Below are 19,870 nucleotides of genomic sequence, written 5' to 3'. Positions count from 1 at the left end.
CAGGCAAGTGCTGCTCCTGATAATCCAAACACTTTATTTGCTAAATCTTGCACGTTATTGGTGCAGTTTGCAGAAGGTAACTTGAATCAATGCCTTCTGCTTCCTTGAGTTTAGCTGGGGGGAAAGGTCCAAGATTCCAGACAAGAGTATGAATGAGACAGAATTATATCTACACTATGATCTTCTTCTTTGACCCCCTCCCCCAACACAATGAAAATTATAGCTTTCTGGAGAAACTGCATTTCAGAGCAAGATTCTCTAAAATTTCTCAGGCACTTGCATCAATGGAAGGATTTTATAATCTGGATCGGGACATTGAGGGATCTGCCAAGAGCTGGAAAAAGTTTGTGGAATCGGAATGTCCCGAGAAGGAGAAGTTTCCACAGGAGTGGAAGAACAAGACAGCCCTGCAGCGCCTCTGCATGATGAGAGTCATGCGGCCGGACCGGATGACCTACGCCATGCGGTAAGGGACACGGGAGAGTGGAGAACCCCAGGGCAGGCATGGGGCAGTCTCAGCATGGCCCAACTAGCAGAGCTGAGCACAAAGGTCATGTGTTCGTAGTAACAGGAGCTTTTGTACCAACATCCCAAATCCCACAAGGCCTATGGCTCTGTGTTTGCCATGTATTTTCCTAATATCTAAGTGGACAGTTTAGAAAGAGGTGCTCGTCGATATCAGCATTGAGAAGGATGCTGGGTACCCCTGATGTGGTGAGAGATAATGGTGCCCGGAGCAGAGGCGCAAGGGTCATCCACGGCAGGAAGAAAACCTTTGCCCCTCCCCACCCTCCCCTCCTCCTCCTCCTCCTTTTGATAATAGCCATCCTAATGGGTATGAAGTGGTATCTCATTGTAGTTTTGATTTGTATTTCCCCAATGACTAATGACAATGAACATCTTTTCATATAAAAAAAAAAGAGGAAGAACATCTCTCTGACCACAAAGAAGGGAGAGAGGACGAGCTGAGGCTGTAGCTGAGGTAGTAGAAGGATGAAGAAAACTGGGGAGGATCTTGTGTAATGGCTTCTATTTTCTCTGAGAAGTCGGGAGCAAGGCCATCAGTTGAGTCTGTGTGTCAGAGGAGGTGGCAGGGTTGGAGTTTGAGGAGGATGCAGAGTTTGAAATAGAGTCTGTGACAAGTGGGCGAGAAGGCCGACCAGCAAAACCCGAAGAACTCCCAGCAGCATTGAGGGCTTCCCTCGTTACGATCCTATGTTGGTAACGGCACGAAAGTCTTCACCATTGGATGGTTTTCCACGGCAACATCCAATAGCCCAGGTGTAGATGCAGAGTTAAGTTGGTCCAGAGTGTGGCTCAGTTCAAGCTGGCGTGTCAGGGTAGGAGTTAGGCAAGGGGGAGTGAGGATTTTGGCGAGATAATGACTGGACCTCATAAGTCATGGCGAGATAATGACTGGACATCATAAGTCATGGTGAGATAAGACTGGACATCATAAGTCATGCAGTCTGTAGAGACTGAAAGCAGATTAGCAGCTGCCTGGGGCTGGATGGTGGGAGCAGTAATTCTTAGAGTAGGCAGGAGCAATCTTACTGGCATGACGAACGTGTTCTAAAACTGGATTATGGTGAAAGCTGTACAATTCAGTAAATTTATCAAAAATTTTTGAATAGTATACTTAAATAGATGGGTGTTATGGTATGTCAATTGTACCTCAAGAAGTTGTTTGTTTGTTTTTTAAGGTTATAGGCCATGGAGTCTACACTGTATAGGAAAGAAACGAAGAGAGTAAGGAGATGATTTTATTTTACTTATTTATTTTAACTTTTTTTGAGAGAGAGAGAGAGCATGCAGGAAAGGGGGCAAGGGGCAGAGGCAGAGGGAGAGAGAGAATCTTAAGCTGAGCGTGGAGCCTGATGCTGAGATCATGACCTGAGCCAAAATCAAGAGTCAGATGCTTAACTGACTGAGCCACCCAGGTGCCCGAGTAAGGGGATGATTTTTAAAAACGAAAACAGGGAGACCAAAATACTGAAAATCCTACATCTGTCATGACACCAATGCAGGCAAACAAGAGGTGGAATTAGGGTCAGTTGTTGAATTGCTGATAGGAGGCTTTAGTCAGAGAGTGCGATGTTTCTTTCTTTTTTTTTTTCCCCTTTAAACAGCGAACTTTTTTTCTTTAAATTTTTTATTGTTATGTTAATCACCATACATTACATCATTAGTTTTTGATGTAGTGTTCCATGATTCATTGTTTGTGCATAACACCCAGTGCTCCACGCAGAACGTGCCCTCTTTAATACCCATCACCAGGCTAACCCATCCCCCCAACCCCCTCCCCTCTAGAACCCTCAGTTTGTTTTTCAGAGTCCATCGTCTCTCATGGTTCGTCTCCCCCTCCGATTTACCCCCCTTCATTCTTCCCCTCCTGCTATCTTCTTCTTCTTTTTCTTTTCTTAACATATATTGCGCTTGTTTCAGAGGTACAGATCTGTGATTCAACAGTCTTAGAGAGTGCGATGTTTCAATGTAAGGTTTCAGATATAGAAAAAGTCCTCAAGTAATGACAAGGATGAAGGTGTGGCCATGAATTCAGGTGGCTGAATGGGGGAAGATATGAAGATTAAGAATCTGGAGGATTATCCACATGGATGTTGATGTCACTCGGGCTAGTGGAGATGGTCCATGAGTCAAGTGTTCAGGGAAGGAGTAGAGTGATGGTGGAATAGTGGGCGACATCGACGTGCAGGGGTCGTGGTGATGCAGCCAGGGGAACGTGGTGTCCACAGCCCCCCAAGCACGGAGAAGTCATGGTTTGGAAATAGCAGTCATCGGTGAGGAGGAAAGCGATCCCAACTCAGTCCTGAGGTAGGTCAGAGGCAGGAAATGAGCCCAACAGAAGAGACTGCAGAGAGAATAGTGTCTTTGGGGAAGAGTTGTGGCCAAGAGTTGGGCCAGATGACCAATAAGTGGTTGCAGCTGCAAGGTTTAGGAAGGAACGTTGGTAAGTGGAATAAGATGAAACAGAGATAGGAGCATGAGAGCATAGGAAGACGGAGGGCCTTAAATCTTGAGCAGGGAAGGGAGACCGCAGGCATAAGGAGTATGAAGGATGTAGCTGCCTGCAGGCTCTGCAGGCTTCCAGAAAGCATTGATCCTGGCCATCTTCCGGCAGATGGTGGTGATGGGACAGGACACCCAGGCTTCCCAGAGGAGTTGGCAGTGACGTGGTCGGATGGGGATTCAGAACAAGCCCTGATCTAGGCCAGCAGGCCAGCAATAGCGGCACAGGTTCTAAGCATCGACTTAACAACTAGGGAACCGGAAGTTGGCCCCAACTCTGTAACTAACTACCAAGCCCATGACCTTGAGTACATTCTGCCATGTCTGTAGGCCTCCCTGTCTCAAGTGTCACAGTTCTGTGATGGATATACGTGTGTGTACTTCTTTCCCGGCAGAGATTTTGTCGAGGAGAAGTTGGGAAGCCAATACGTGGCGGGAAGAGCGCCAGACTTTGCGACCTCATTTGAGGAATCAGGACCAGCCACTCCCATGTTTTTCATCCTGTCTCCAGGGGTGGACCCCCTGAAGGACGTGGAGAACCAAGGTGAGAAAACCTCCTCTTGGAGCCGAGGCTGCCCCAGCCCCGGGAACTTTCACTCCTTGCATCCATCCGTCCGTGTCTCTTTTCCTGGCTCAAAGCTCAGTATGGAGTACTCGGTATTTTCTGACATAGAGAAGTCAGGGTCGTTGCTGAGCCAACACCAGGGGACCGTCACCAGAGAAAGGACCGTCCAGGGCGGTGTGTGGAAGAGTCCACGCTAGCAGGTTCATGAGGCGACCTGGTCCTGCCACCCACCTCCCCCACTTCCCCCTTACTTTGCCTGAAGCAATCTTTCTGAAACACAAGTATGACCCTTCAAGGCCCCTACTGCCCTGAGAATAAAATCCAAACTCCTTAACATGTCATCCGGGGAAATTCATCCTCCCGTCCCTCCCTATTTCTCCCGCCCTCTTTCCATTATCAGTTTCCTATTGCCGCTGTAATGAATTACCGCAAATCTGGAGGCTTAAAATAACACTAATGTATTATTGTGCAGTTCTGGAGATCAGAAATCATAAATGGGTCTTACCGCCTCCTCTTTTCCTTATAAAAAGTCCTATGATTATATGGAGCCACTTAGGTAATCCAGGATAAGCTCCCCATCTTGAGGTCCTACATTAACTCACATTGCAGAACCTTTGCCCTGTAAAGTCGTGTGCTCACAGGCCCTGAGTATTAGGACAGGGACATCTCTGGGGGTCTGCCATTCTGCCTGCCTTCCCTTAAATCCCCTCTTTTGCAGTCTACATGGCAGCCATTCTCCCAAGGCTGCTATGCCCCCTCCTGAATCCCCTTCACCAGGCTAGCTTCTATTCATCCTTCAGATCCCAATTTCAAGTCACCATCTCCAGAAAGCCCTGCTGACTTCCAAGATTGTAGGTTCCCCTCCCATGCACTCCTAGAGTGCCCTTCTTTATGTCCATCACCTTATAATTGTCTAGTGACTACTGTGCCTTCCTAAGAGAGTAGAGCTCCTTGGGATCGGGTGTCTTTGTCACCAGAATATCCCCAGTTCCTAGCACTGTGTGTAGGTATTCAAGAAATATATACATTAAATGAAGGAATGAGCAAACGGATGACTAATCGAAACTATAACACTGGCAAAACGACAACATTTCACAAAGCTAAATAAAGACCTGACAGGTTAGAGCCAAGCCCAGGTAATGTATCTCCAAGAGCAGTCTCTTCATTATGTAATGAAAGGACTCCATAGTCCATGCCTAGTGCTTGGGGGTCGTTGAGATGAAGCTGATTCGGTGCTAAAGAATGGATAAGATGAGGGCGCCTGGGTGGCTCAGTCGGTTAAGCATGTGACTCTTGGTTTCGGCTCAGTTCCTGATCTCAGGGTCATGAAATTAAGCCCCATGTCGGGCTCCATGCTCTTTTTAAAAAAAGATGAAGAAGAATGGGTATCTATGGGAGGGAAAGAATTATCGTACGCACTACTTTTATGTATATTTTTATAGTCTCCTAAAATTTCAAGTGACGCACATTTTTAAAATATGGATAATAAAGAATTCAAAATGAAAAGCAACAGTTCTCGGCTCCAGCCAGCCCTCCCCAGTCTACCCCTTTCCAGACACTTGCTTTCTGTTTTTGGAGTTTTGGGGGGTTTGGGGTTTTGTTTTTGCCAATTTCTAAATTTAGTCCTCCAGGTAGTTGCTTCTCTATTTCCTACTAATCTTATAACCCTAGTTCATTGATAGCTTGTTTCGCTTAGCATAATTTCAAGGTTCACCCATGTTGGAGCTATAGCATATATCATTCCTTTCATGGCTGGATAATATTCCATGTAGATCAATCTAGGAAGTATTATCTTAACAATACTAAGTCTTTTGATCCATCAACATAGAATCTTATTAAGATCTTCTTTAATTTCTTTTATTAATATTTTATAGTTTGGAGTATAAAAGTGTTGCATTTATTTTTTTAAATTGAAATATGATTAACATACAGGGTTATGTTAGTTTCAGGTGTACAATACAATGATTCAGCATTTCTATACAGTACTCAGTGCTCATCACAATAAGTGTACTCTTAATCCCCTTGCATTTCTTTAGTTAAATTCATTCCTGGGGCGCCTGGGTGGCTCAGTCGTTAAGCGTCTGCCTTCGGCTGAGGTCACGATCCCAGGGTCCTGGGATCGAGCCCCACATCGGGCTCCCTGCTCAGCGGGAAGCCTGCTTCTCCCTCTCCAGCTCCCCCTGCTTGTGTTCCCTCTCTCACTGTCTCTCTCTGTCAAATAAATAAATAAACTTTAAAAAAAAATTCTTTCCTGAGTAGTTTGTTCCTTTTGATTCTGTTATAAAGTGTGATTATTTCCTTAATTTTGTGTTTGGAATGGTCACTGTTAATGATTTTTTTATAGTTCTGTATATTGATCTTCTATCCTGCAACCTTGCTGAGCTTGTTTATTAGTTCCAATAATTTTTGTGAATTCCTTAGGTTTTTTGCAGATGCAAGTTTATGTGATCTATGAATAGTTTTACTTCTTCCTTTCCAATCTAGATGGCTTTTTATTTCCTTTTCTTGCCTAATTGACCTGGCTAAAATTTATAACACAGTTTTAAGTAGAAATGGCAAGCTTGGACACCCTTGGCCTATTCTAGATCTTTGAGGAAGATCATTCAGTCCTCACTGTTAAATATGATGTTAGCTGTGGGTTTTTTATAGATAGCCTTCATCAGATTGAGCAAGTTTCCTTTAGTTTGATGATTTTTTTTCCTTTATCATGAGAACGTGTTGGATTTTCTCAAATGCTTTTTCTGTATCCATTAAGATGATATCATTTTGTCCTTTATTCTATAGATTAATTGATTTTTAGAAGTTAAGCTAACCTGGCATTCCTGGGATCTCACTTGATCCTGGTATATAATCCTTTTTATATATTGCTAGACTCAACTTGCTAATATTTCTTTGAGGATTTTTACATCTATATTCATAAGAGATAATGACCTGTTGTTTTCTTTCCTTGTGATGTCTTTTTGGGGGTATAATGACAAAACTAGTAACATCAGAATGATTTGGCAAGTGTTCCTTCCTCTTCTGTTTTTGAAAGACTTTTGAGAGATTGATATTAATTCTTCATGTATGATAGAATTCAGTGGTGAAGCCACCTGGACCTGAGCTTCTCTTGGTGGGAAGTTTTTTAATTACTAGGTCATTCACTTTGTTTGTTATAGATCAATTCTGATTTTCTTAATTTCTCCTTGAGTCAGTTTTGGTATTTATTTCTAAGAATTTGGCTATTTTATCCAATTACCTAATTTGTTGGCAAGCTCCCAAATATTGGTATCTATATTACAATGTTTACTTCCTCAGGGCGCCTGGGTGGCTCAGTCGGTTAAGCATCTGACTTCGGCTCAGGTCATGATCCCAGGCTCCTGGGATCGATCCCCGCATCGGGCTCCCTGCTCAGCGGGGAGCCTGCTTCTCCCTCTCCCTCTGATGTTCCCCTGCTTGTGCACCCTCTCTGTCTCTGGCTCTCTCTCTCAGATAAATAAATAAAGTCTTTTAAAAAAATGTTTACTTCCTCTATTGGCTCTGTTAACTTAAACAGTGTTAGTGAAACTTAACGTTTTATTTTATGAATTCTAGATCATTTCTCTTGACTTCCTGCTCTGTAAGCTGAGACTTCAGTGTGCCAACTTGCATCAGCTGTGCCTTACTTTTTCCATAGACAAGGATGAATATGTATTCATTCTACTCTGTTACCATCATTAATTTTATTCATGCCTGGTCTACGAGTTAACTGTAACATTTGAAAACCAGTAGCATTTATGTCATAATTAACATACACGTATTAGTCACCAAAGAGGCAAGTAAACATGCTAGGATTGCATTTCCTTCTTCCAATGGATCCAGTGTCCTAATCTCTAGAGGTCTCTCAAAGAAGAATGTTCTCAGCGCGGAGTTTCAAAGTCCTATCAAATTTCAGTTTGCTTCATATTTAGATGATGATTTTCTTGGATAGCTTTTAGTTCTTCCTAGAGTTTCTGAATGTCTCTTCCTTGTTCTTGGGAGAAGAAATAAATGCCCCCTCTGCCATTATCACTAATATTGCACACTTCTTATTTACTGTATGTATTGACTAGAATCCACTGGATCCCTCCCGAAAATGTTCTACCTAGAGCCCACTTATGTTCTGTTCTAAAATAGATGAATTGCACTCTAGCCATCCTGGGACTTATTTTCTTTATAGTCAAGTCAAGTACTATCATTTTTGGATCCTGTGTCTTTTATCTCCAATTTTCACCCCAGTTTTGCTAGCATGCACCATCAGAAGAGAATCATGGGAAGTAAAATTTCTGAATCCTTGGGTGTCTAAAAAGGCTTTAATTTTGCCTATATACTTTTTTCACTAGTTTTGCAAGGTGCAAAATGGTTTTTATTCAGAATGCGTCCACGTTGCTCGATTGTCTTCAAGAAGTCAGTTATGTTTGGTTGAGGTCAAATGCCCGTAGGGTGCTGTTCTTCTCTTCTTTGTTGGTTACCTGTTTCTGTTCTGGAAAGTTTAGGATCATCTCTCTAGCTTGTATTCTGGAATACCATGAGCTGTGTTCGGTGTGTGGGGGTCTTTTCCATTCATCTGCTCAGCACTCAGCATGCCATTTTAAGTGGAAAAGTCGTTAACTTCTTTTACCTCCAGAAATTTTGCTCTGTTATTCTTGGTAAATACCACTGCCATTCACCAAGTTGCTCATCCCCAAAACCTTGGAATCAGTCACCCTTAGACACTCCCTCTACCACGCACCACATTTAGTTCTACTGACTCTACCTCCGAAATCCATTTCAGATTGATCTCACTGTTTCTATCTTCATCGTTGCTTCCCTGGTGTGAGTCACGGTGATCTCACTTGGACTGACACAGTGGCCTCCTAACTCATCCCCAGTCTTCTCCCCCCGACTGCAGGCTTTTGCCACTCTGCAGCCAAAGACATCTTGCTAAATCTCAAATCGGATTGTATCCCTCTCCTACTTAAAAGGCTCTAGTGGCTTCCCATTGTTCTTAGGGAAAGTCTGGTACCGTTGACATGATCTGTGTGGCCAGCATGGCCTGGGCTTTCTGCCAAGCCTTGGATCTTTCCTTCCCCCAGGCTCACTCTACTCCAGCCACACAGCCCTTTTAGATCCTCAGCCACACTATGAGCCTTCCTGACCTAGGGCATTTTCACAAGAGATTTCTTTTATCTGAAATATTTTTCCCCAGCAATTCAAGAGTGCAGTACCCACTCATGCTGCTGGTACTGGCCTCTTCTGACATCCCTGCAAGACCAGTGATTCCCTGTTATACATGTATTTGCTTCAGAGCATTCAATACACTTCTAATTAAATATATTTTAAGGGCACCAGACGGCTCAGCATCTGCCTTCAGCTCAGGTCATGATCTCAGGGTCCTGGGATTGAGCCCCACATCGGACTCTCTGCTCAGCAGGGAGCCTGCTTCTCCCTCTCCTTCTGCTGCTCTCTCTTTCTCTCAAATCAATAAATAAACACTTCTTCTATAATTTTAATTTGCATTTGCCTACCAGCTTCTCATTAAGATCCTCAGGTCAAAGACCATGTCCTCTTGCTTATCATTTTTTAACCCATACCTAAAAGCATAACTAGCAGAGAGAAGACACTCAGTGAATATTTGTTGAATGAATTAACAAATGAAGGGATGTCATAAGAACTGTTACCCTAGCTGAGTTATTCCTGGTTTTCACCCTTTTAAAGAGTTCTGTATTCCTTCTGTCTTCTGGAGGTTTTATTCCTTTCATATTGGCAAAATCTAGTTCCCTCATTTTGATTCAGTATTTTCCTTTTTGGAAGCTTTCATATACCCTGTTTATGAGCAATTTCCTACTGTTCTTTGCCAGTTGACCTCCATCTCTTCCATCATGTACTTTGACGCTTTCTGTCATTTAGGGACGCTGACCCCTCCTTGATCCATATCGGTTGTCTCTGAATACATCATCTCAGCCCTGCCCTTGGCTTAATCTTAACGTGTATTTCCTTACTAGAGGCAATATTACTGTTCATCAGCTACAGATTACTTAGGCACCTGTGCCTGCTTCTCGCCCTCTCCCTCCTTGCCTTCTTGATGGCTTGATTTATTTTCTAATTCACCCATTTAGAACATACACTCTGGTGACAGCCATGCTTTCTGCATCTTGAATCAAATCAGATTGCCTGATGGGCTCCTCTTCTCGAGTCAGGAATCTACATAACTGACTCACACTTTCCTCTCTCTCTAGCCCCAACTGATTAAGTAAATTTACTGTCTCTATGCTTGGGGAGAGTCCGTGTATCAGACAGTTCACTGTTTTACTCCACATAGACTCTTATAAAGCTTGGCATCCTTGCCCATTTTTGAGTTTGTGATTTGTGTTAACTCCTTCATTTCTCTATCCCTTTGTTTCAACATGGCAGTTTTTAATATTGGGTAGGGTTTTAAAACGTGAGAGTCAGGGGCACCTGAGTGGCTCAGTCGGTCAAGCACCTGGCTCTTGATATCAGCTCAGGTCTTGATCTCAGGGTTGTGAGTTCAAGCCCCACATTGGGCTCCACGCTGGGCATGGAGCTGAATGAATGAATGGATGAATGAATGGATGAATGAATGAACCAACCAGCCTACCTACCTGAGAGTCAAATGAAAGATTTGTTGCCTCGTTCTCATTCCACCACCCCCAAACTAGATGCACTGAACCCACAAAGTTCTGTGTAAGATTTTAGTTCTCTAGTCCCTTAAAGCTCATCCACTGACCCTTGACCAGGAATCTATGCTTTTCTCGCACGTTTGTGCCTTGGTCCCCTCCAGGATTTTCCTTCCTCAACAACTTTGGAAGGGGGCAGGAGGGGCGGGGAGGAAGAGAAAATTCCATCCACTTTCCTTGGCTTCTGTTTTAACACAAAACCTAGCACCATCCACCCCCACTGCTTTCCTTCTTGCCTTCTCAGATTAATCCCCTAAAGTGCTTTAATGTAACCCTCTTTCTCTTTTTCCTCATCACCTCCTTCCTGAATGAGCCATACTTCCTTATTCGCACATTTATTCTTGCCTTTGCTTCTTTTAAAAGCAATCACCCATTTTTTCCAATCACCCATAATACCTGCCTCCTAGGGCTACGGTAGGATAGAAATGAAATCTCGGACATGAAAAGACTTTGAAATGTTCGAAATACAGTAGCGTTGTATGACATTCTAATGAAGATTTTAAGGCAGCGCAGCTGGCTCCCTCCTCTACATCCTTTCGAAGCATAGCTTCGTCCTTGGCCCTCCTAACCCACGACTCCCCTTTCCACCCTAACTCACAGGCATCTTCTCTGTCTTTCACTTGACTCTCACATGATCTTGCTCGGTCTCTCTCCTCCTTTGTTCAGTTATCTGGTTTGTTTGTTTGTTTGTTTGTTTTTTAAGATTTTGTTTATTTATTTGAGAGAGAGAGAATGAGAGATAGCGAGCACGAGAAGGAAGAGGGTCAGAGGGAGAAACAGACTCCCCGCTGAGCAGAGAGCCCGATGTGGGACTCGATCCCGGGACTCCAGGATCATGACCTGACCCGAAGGCAGTCGCTTAACCAACTGAGCCACCCAGGCGCCCTAGTTATCTGGTTTTAACAAATAATTCTGTTATGTCCATGTTGTGATCAGGAAGAAGCTGTATCTACCACTGTTTTATCTTCCACTGTTTCCTTTCTCTCTCTCCAATGTGCTGGTCAGAACTATGAGCTCACTTCAATTTTTGCAAACCTGCTACCCAGTGTGTTCAAAGGATGTTTTCAATTTAGTGTTTCTGTAGCCAGATTATCAACACTTTGCATGCAGCCGCCTCCTTATTGTTCCTGGCCCTATTCTCTCTCTCTCTCTTTTTTTAATAGTCCATTGGAACTTGGTGAGGTGAAGCAAGTGCAGTCTTGGCGAACAGCTTCAAGATTAGCAAAATACTGTTTTTTGTGTTGAGAGAGACCAATTGGTTCATGTGCCAGGGAGTGGGAGAGCGAATAGGGAGATAAAGGTTGATGACACAAGGAGAGATGGGATTCAGGGAACAGAAGAGTGAAAGGCAGAGGGAGGACACCTCTTCCATTGAGACGGGGACATACAGGGATGAGCAGATAAAATGGCAGAAAACTGAAGGAGTTCCTGCCACATGGCATATGTTTCCCCAGAGAAGTAGAGAATGAAGCAAGCTGCTGGGAGTAAGTAGGGTGGGGCCTTTTAAAGAGAAAAGGAATGGGCAATACAGCCAATTTCTGGGCACACGGAAAATTGCCAAACAGCATTGAGGATGAGAATCATGAACTTGGGGTGGCTCCAACTCACCAAATGTTTCCCTTCCTCTCTTGTTAATTCATCCAGGATTGGATGAATTTAGCAGAAGTTGGGTGGCGCAGAAATAGAAGGGGCACCAGAATTGAGGATTTTGTAAGATCATCGTTCCAATTAAGGATTATTGAATCCATATTAAAATAAGAGGGAAGTCAAGGTGAGGAGTAGAAAAAATAGAGGAGCCAATGGACTGGGCATTTCACTGAAGTAGAATAACAGATGAGGAGGGAGTAACAGAGGGAACTGCCTGGAAAGTAGAAAGCGATAGGAGTAGACACGAATGAAGAATGTGTCCGACATAATCCTCAGCGAGAGTGAAGTCCTGGGTACAGCCATGGGGAGTGAGTAACGGAAGTGGATGGAGTTCAGTTCTTTGAAGATGACGAGGTATGAGGCTGGAGGTTGGCTGAGTCATCTGTCACAACCTCGAGGTTTACTGGGATAATGATGAAACGGGACATATGGAAGATTTTGAACGGAATTCCAGAGCCCCTAATGGAAGTGAATCTCACTGGGAAGTTGGTGGAAGGCAGAGAATATAGAAGTGAGTAGATAATATAGCCAGATGGCACATGCTTAAAAAGAAAAGGGGTTTCTATATGGGGATGGGAAGAAATCACCTGCAAGCAGCAAGAGGAAGCTAGAAAAACATTCCCCTTCCTCCCAGCCCCATGGGCACATGGAGCTCGGGAGAGGGCCACGGAAGTTGCCACGTCCTCAGAGACAGACAAAGAAGCACGCTGGGAAGGTGTGAAAGGAGGTTTACAATGGACACCACCCCAGGTAACACTGCCACGTGGAGAGTGGGAAGGAAGATCAGAAAAGGAAAGGAAAGACGAGTTAAAGGGAGGGGGGAGTGGGGGGCATGGAATCCAAGGTACAAAACAGCATGAAGGTGAAAAGCCACGGGGGAACGTGGCTGGCGAGAGGGGCTTGCTGATGACAGGGAAGGGCGTCCCGAGAGCCCCACAGTTGCAAAGGGAAGGACCCCACAAGGCACATCACAGGGCTGGCACATTCCGACCTTGCACATCCCATCAATGCTTCCCCTTCTCAACATGTCCACGTCAGCCTCGTCATCATGCCTCAAGCCTAGACTAATGCAACCTGAACCCCCCCCAGGCATACCGGCCTCTGCCCCAAACGGTCTCCGCAGCCCATGGCTCGCAAACTAATCTTCAGTGAGCCCCTCTTCTCCTACATCTCTCTGACAAAGAAAAGAAATTGGCTCTTTTGTGAGTAGGAGACTGTCTAATAATCCCGGCACCTTTCATCCTGGTATTTTCTCTGGAATAAGTTGTTTATACTGCTGGTTCCAAAGCTAACATCACGTCTGTTGCCAGCAAGGATTTATGGTTTAATAAGGGCGTTTCTTGGGTTCATCTCAATTGAATCTCTAGTAACTCTTCCTTCGCGGCAGAAAGTCATCATCCTTGTCTCATAAAGACTTACGAAGGAGACTCTGTACTTTTTGTTAGTATTTAAAAGAAATATCCAGTATTGACAGTTTGGTTTAAGTTTTCTTGCACAAGTATCGAATTGCATCTTCAATTTCAATTCCGCTGAAATGAAATGTTTAAGGACATATTTTTTTTAGCCTTTTTCTATTTATTTGTTCTCTTTTCTGTCACGTACTTTATCTTCCCAGAAGAAAATTGCGCAATGATTCCTGCATGGCAGTATATACACTTTTATGATCCTCTGTCTAAAGAATATTATGTAATTTGTCTAAACTTTATTGTACGGGCCTAATAGCTGACACCCAAGCAGAAGTGGTCCTCGAACCTAAGGTTAATTGCTTTGTATAAAGATCTTCCTGGGCTGGCAGAACACCCTTTGAGATGGTTGTGATGTGTGTTTACTGTAGCAGGTCCTTTGCCGCGCTCCTGATAGCAGCCGCCCTTCCCAGCATGCAGAGCATCTCCACCTGCAGCCAAGCCCTTTCTTGTATTGCCTCTTGCTCCTCATCCCTCTCAGTCCTGCAAAATGAGGAGACAAGACATTTCTTTTTCTTTTTAATATTTCCTTACATTTATCATGTACCATCTATTTTATTTTTTTCTTTAAATTTTTTATTGTTATGTTAATCACCATACATTACATCATTACTTTTTGATGTGTTCCATGATTCACTGTTTGTGCATAACACCCAGTGCTCCACGCAGAACGTGCCCTCCTTAATACCCATCACCAGGCTAACCCATCCCCCCACCCCCTCCCCTCTAGAACCCTCAGTTTGTTTTTCAGAGTCCATCGTCTCTCATGGTTCGTCTCCCCCTCCGATTTCTCCCCCCTTCATTCTTCCCCTCCTGCTATCTTCTTCTTTTTCTTTTTTTTTTTCTTAACATATGTTGCATTATTTGTTTCAGAGGTACAGATCCGTGATTCATCAGTCTTGCACAATTCACAGCGCTCACCATAACACATACCCTCCCCAATGTCTATCACCCAGCCACCCCATCCCTCCCACCCCCCACCACTCCAGCAACCCTCAGTTTGTTTCCTGAGATTAAGAATTCCTCATATCAGTGAGGTCATATGATACATGTCTTTCTCTGATTGACTTATTTCACTCAGCATAACACCCTCCAGTTCCATCCACGCTGTTGCAAATGGCAAGATCTCATTCCTTTTGATGGCTGCATAATATTCCATTGTATATATATACCACCTCGTCTTTATCCATTCATCTGTCGATGGACATCTTGGCTCTTTCCACAGTTTGGCTATTGTGGACATTGCTGCTCTAAACATTGGGGTGCACGTACCCTTCGGATCCCTACATTTGTATCTTTGGGGTAAATACCCAGTAGTGCAATTGCTGGATCATAGGGTAGCTCTATTTTCAACTGTTTGAGGAACCTCCATACTGTTTTCCAGAGTGGCTGCAGCAGCTTGCATTCCCACCAACAGTGTAGGAGGGTTCCCCTTTCTCCACATCCGCGCCAACATCTGTCGTTTCCTGACTTGTTAATTTTAGCCATTCTGACAGGTGTGAGGTGGTATCTCATTGAGGTTTTGATTTGGATTTCCCTGATGCCGAGCGATGTTGAGCAGTTTTTCATGTGAGACAAGACATTTCTATGTGTTGGGAAAAAAATAGCAGAGGAGGCTAATACGGAGTGAGGTACAGGAAGCCAGAGCTACCTGAGTCCTGCCTCTACCAGCCATCCCTCCCCATGGAGTTCCAGGGAGAATCCGTAGTCAGAGGACAAAGCAAGTCAGGAGGGGCCACACCCACATACTTGCTCATCTGCGGGCTGTTTCAGCCTCTAGGGTAGTGGACCAATGCCTGGTCTTCAAGTGAAGTTATCCAGAAGAGCATCAGCACTTCAGCCCATCCTTGGGGATTAACTGAAGGGGAAGGGTTGAAATTCAGATGAGTGCTTCCTTTTGTTTGGGAACAGAGAGCGAGAAGAGGTATCCCTCCCCCCCCAACACACTCCCGAAAGGAACAGGGAAGGGCATGAGGGTTCAGGCACGCCCGTGTCTGAGCAGTGATATGGCGACGGGCCTTTCCGCGGGAGCACGGGACAACAAAGATGGCAGACACAAGAGGGAATAAGGAAAACTCCATACCCCTTTCAGGTAAAAAGCTCGGATACACCTTCAACAACAGGAACTTCCACAACGTGTCTTTGGGGCAAGGACAGGAAATAGTGGCTGAGGCGGCGCTGGACCTGGCTGCCAAGAAAGGCCACTGGGTTATTTTGCAGGTACGCCCTCTCTGCCATGGTCAAGGTCATTCTTGGCCCCCACCTGTCTGGACCTCACAGGATAATGTCTGGGCTCCTCTGGGCTCTCCGCCCCTCTCCCCGCCTTTCCTTCCACACCCTTGCCCGTCTCACTGCCTGATCTTCTCTCCTTCCCTCCTCTGGGGTCCCCCTCACCCCTCCCCATGACTCCTTGGCCCTTGGCGCTCACAGGCCCCCGCCCCCCTCTCTAGTTGAAATAGCTCCACTTCCATCCCAGTCTGGAGCCTGCTCGGGGAGTAGGTATCCAGCTGAAGACGGTGGAAGCCGGGTCTTGTTTGCCCGCTAACCTCTTCCCAGGCGTATCACAGAACTTTCCACTGCTCTGCCCTTCTGTGCCCTGCATTCTGTGTTCTCCATTACACGCGTGACTACAGCAGCACAGGTGTGACTGGACCTCAGCCTCTGCACCCAGAGCTCTTGGTGGTGGGTGCCAATCTGGAACGCCTCCTGCTGGTAACTTCACTGAACCCACAAGACATAAGGGCGGCCCCTCTTCTGCCACTGCCTGTCCCCTCATCCCTGGCTCATGCACCTTGCAGGGGAGCTGGGGCTGGGCCAAACCTCTGTCGGGGTGCCCTGGCCTTGCTGAAGTGAGGACTCTCGCATCTGCCGACGTCCTTTCCTGAAAGCTCTCCCAGATTAAATTCAGGAATTGGACTTCCCCCGGGAGGAGTGGAGGGCTCGCTGGTGGGTCGCTGGCCCGGCCTGGCTAACACAGCCCGGGCATTCCCAGGCAGCCTCCTGAAGCCTTGGCTCCACCACAGGGATTATAAATGAATTCCTTAACAAATGTTCATTTCAGCAGCCACCCCTCATGCTTACATAGCGGTTTATGGTCCACAAAGCCCTTTCAAATCCATTACCTCTGGCTCTTTGCGGCGACTCTCTGAAATACGTAGGGCCAATATTCTTTTTTTTTTTTAATTTTTTATTGTTATGTTAATCACCATATATTACATCATTAGTTTTTGGTGCAGTGTTCCATGATTCATTGTTTGTTCATAACACCCAGTGCTCCATGCAGAACGTGCCCTCCTCAATACCCATCACCAGGCTAACCCATCCCCCTACCCCCCTCCCCTCTAGAACCCTCAGTTTGTTTTTCAGAGTCCATCACCTCTCATGGTTCGTCTCCCCCTCTGACATACTCCCCTTTTCTTCCTCTCCTGTTATCTTCTTCTTTTTCTTTTTTCTTAAAATATGTTGCGTTATTTGTTTCAGAAGTACAGAACTGTGATTCAACAGTCTTGCACAATTCACAGCGCTCACCGTAGCACATACCCTCCCCAATGTCTATCACCCAGCCACCCCATCCCTCCCACCCCCAACCACTCCAGTAACACTCAGTTTCTTTCCTGAGATTAAGAATTCCTCATATCAGTGAGGTCATGTGATACATGTCTTTCTCTGATTGACTTATTTCACTCAGCATAACACCCTCCAGTTCCATCCACGTCGTTCGTAGGGCCAACATTCTTGGTCTTTCTCCTTTTATAGAAGAGAAATCAGCACTCAGAGACCAGGTTGCCAGGGCCAAGTACTGTGCGCTGTGCTGATCTGTGTAGTTAAGGCTCTGCGAGCAGGCTTCCTCAAATATTTATGGAGGAGCTTTTATCTGTCCGTCATAATGAAACATTGCAAAGAAACCATCCTGGCTACAGCGAAAGGTGGATTCTGCAAAGTAGTGCTGAGAAATAAACGTAGGGTCAGACAGAGAGACAGACAGGCGGATAGGAATCACATGGGGGGGGTGGGGGAGGAGAAGGGTGCAGACGGAGGAGCTGGGCTTGGAGTAAGAAGCCTTTCCGGCGTATGAGCAGCAATGTCTCCATGTGTTCTAGGAAGATAAGTCTGGCAACAATTAGCAGAATGGTTAGGAGAGAGGGAGAGAGGATGCAAGAAAGCTAGCGAGAAGAAGTTTAAATCAGTGCTTTTCACATTTTAACATGCATATAAATCACGGCTGGATCTGATTAAAATGCACTGATTCAGGAAATCTGGGTAGGGCCGAAGAGTCTGCATTTCTAGATAGCGCCCAGGGAATGCCAACACTGCTGGTCCATGGGACCTGCTCTTGAGTTATCAAGGGTTCAAATCCTCCAGGTGTCAGAGCTGGGGATCTGGATTTGGAGCGTCTGGACTGTATGTTCGAGGCTTCAAGTGTGGCCCACAGACCAGCATTCTTCGGCATCGCCCAGAACTTGTTAGACATGCAAATTCCCGGGCCTCACCCTAGACCCAAGAATCTTTGTTTTGAGAAGCCCTGCAGGGGATTCCTGTGCAGCATCACATCTGAGCACTGTGGGGAGACTTGGGAGATAAGAGAATAGGGTTCAACTGCCAGGGACTGGCAGGTCCCATCACTGGGAAACCCAAGATACCTGCTGTGATGAGCTTTTTTTGAAGGCCACCCCCCGCCCCCCATAGCTGCCTTCCTGAAACCATCCACCACTAACAAAACTAAGCGGTGCCTGATTTTGGGGGGGGGGCCTTCCTTCCCACTAGAACATCCACCTGGTGGCCAAGTGGCTCGGCACCCTGGAAGAGAAGCTGGCAGAGTATGGTGAGAATAGCCACCCGGAGCTGAGGGTCTTCATCAGTGCGGAGCCTGCACCCTCCCCGGAGGGCCACATCATCCCCCAGGGCATCCTGGAGAACTCCATCAAGATCACCAACGAGCCTCCCACAGGCATGCATGCCAACCTGCACAAGGCCCTGGACAATTTCACTCAGGTACAGCCCCGGGAAGGGCGTGGGGGACGAGCAGCGCACCTCACCATGGGCTGACTCAGCGGGTCGAAGAGCACCCTGCTGCAAGGGGCTGTGGAGCGGTGTGTCCCCTCTGTGACTGACCTCCTCCCAGTGCCCGCTGCGTACCACCCAGCTGTCTGTTCCCCAGTACCCCCCCCGGGGGGGAGCCAAGCTTGGGGTCTTTCTTCGGCAAGAGGTGTGGGGGAACTTTCCGCAAATCTCCCTGCTAATGAAATACCCCACAGAGGAGATGTGCTACGCTGGTCACACATTTACTGGCTAAGCACGCTGTCTTCAAGCAGGGGACGGATGCGCATGTTCAGATGAGAACACCTGCCATCTGCATGCGTCCTGAGTGTCCAGGGTTCCCACAGCCCAGGTGTCAGGGGTGGGATCTGGACTTGGAACGTCACCGCGTGGCAGGCTCTCAGACTGTGGTCCCTGGAGCAACAACAGCACCTCCTGGGAACTTGGTAGAAATGCAACTTCTCAGGCTGCACCCGAGCCCCACTGAATCAGAAACTCTGCGGTGGGGGCCCAGGAACCTGTGTGCCAACAGGCTCTCCAGGGCATTCCACTGTACTGCCCCCTTGGAGAACACCGTGCTACAGTGAAGCTGAGACTCTCAGGGCAGAAGGTTCAGACGTAGGCCACTGCGTACTGGAATCTTCCTTTAGTGGGAATCCAAGACTCGTGGGGTGGAGCGTGTGTTTAAAGGCCAAGAGAGGCCCAGGGGTGACTAACCCTATGTATGAATTGACTTGCGAAGTCTGCAGCTCAGGCTTTCTTCACCTTCTCAGGAAGGCAGCCTGTCTAGTTACTGCTCTCTTGGGGAGCTCCAGCTTCCTGGGAAGGGAGAATCCACAAAGGTGTGAATGCCAGGAGATCCAAGGCCATGGGGCCACCTTGAAGTCCATCCACCACACTGGACCTTGGTGGAGTCCAAGGGGAGGGGTCTAGGATCTGCCCTCTCTGATGTTGTCTTAGAATAGCACCCGCGGATCTCTGGCTTCACAGACCCCATGCTAAAACTCACCACCAGTCCCAGAGGGGTCAACTCGGAAACCTGAAACCAGCCGTCCAACAGGGCAACTGTTATCACTAGTCCAACATAAACCACCAGGACTAGGGGCCTGCAGGGCGCCTGGTCTAACTTACACTTGAAGGCTCTATGGCAGTCAGGGTCTGAGGAGATTTTATTGAGTACGTGAGACCTCTTGTAGCGTGGGGATCAAGCGGCCCCACTTGGAGAAGAAAGCTTCCAAGGAGAAGCGAAACGTGTCCAGCCTCCCTTCTCACTCCCCTTTCCCATCCCAACTCCAAACCCCACTCATAATCTGGAACAGGGAGTGGGGGAACATTGCCAGGAGATTCGGGATCCTTTCGCTTGACATTTTTGTTAAGAAACACCTGCCCATCGCAACATGGAGTGGAAAATAGGGTGCTCTCTTGTCCAGGGGCCCTTTCTTTAAAAAATTTTGTTC

At 46.4% G+C, this 19,870-nt stretch overlaps 1 protein-coding gene across 1 annotated transcript in view; it reads left to right on the top strand.

Annotated features, from left to right (window-relative positions):
- The window catches only part of DNAH9 (dynein axonemal heavy chain 9), a 371,410-nt gene that overhangs the window by 306,854 nt on the left and 44,686 nt on the right, over positions 1 to 19,870 (top strand). The window contains exons 60-63 of the mRNA XM_088027042.1: positions 273 to 466; positions 3,423 to 3,571; positions 15,469 to 15,596; positions 18,141 to 18,368. Coding sequence (XP_087883168.1) covers positions 273 to 466; positions 3,423 to 3,571; positions 15,469 to 15,596; positions 18,141 to 18,368 — 699 coding nt within the window. The remainder of the gene's footprint in view (positions 1 to 272; positions 467 to 3,422; positions 3,572 to 15,468; positions 15,597 to 18,140; positions 18,369 to 19,870) is intronic.

Source organism: Eumetopias jubatus, unplaced genomic scaffold, assembly GCF_037043125.1.
Source record: "Eumetopias jubatus isolate StellerSeaLion01/CBP00866 unplaced genomic scaffold, mEumJub1_p1.0 scaffold_10, whole genome shotgun sequence".
Taxonomy (NCBI): Eukaryota; Metazoa; Chordata; class Mammalia; order Carnivora; family Otariidae; genus Eumetopias; species Eumetopias jubatus.
Note: the sequence above shows the minus strand (reverse complement) of the source record. Positions and strands in the feature narration are given on the sequence as shown.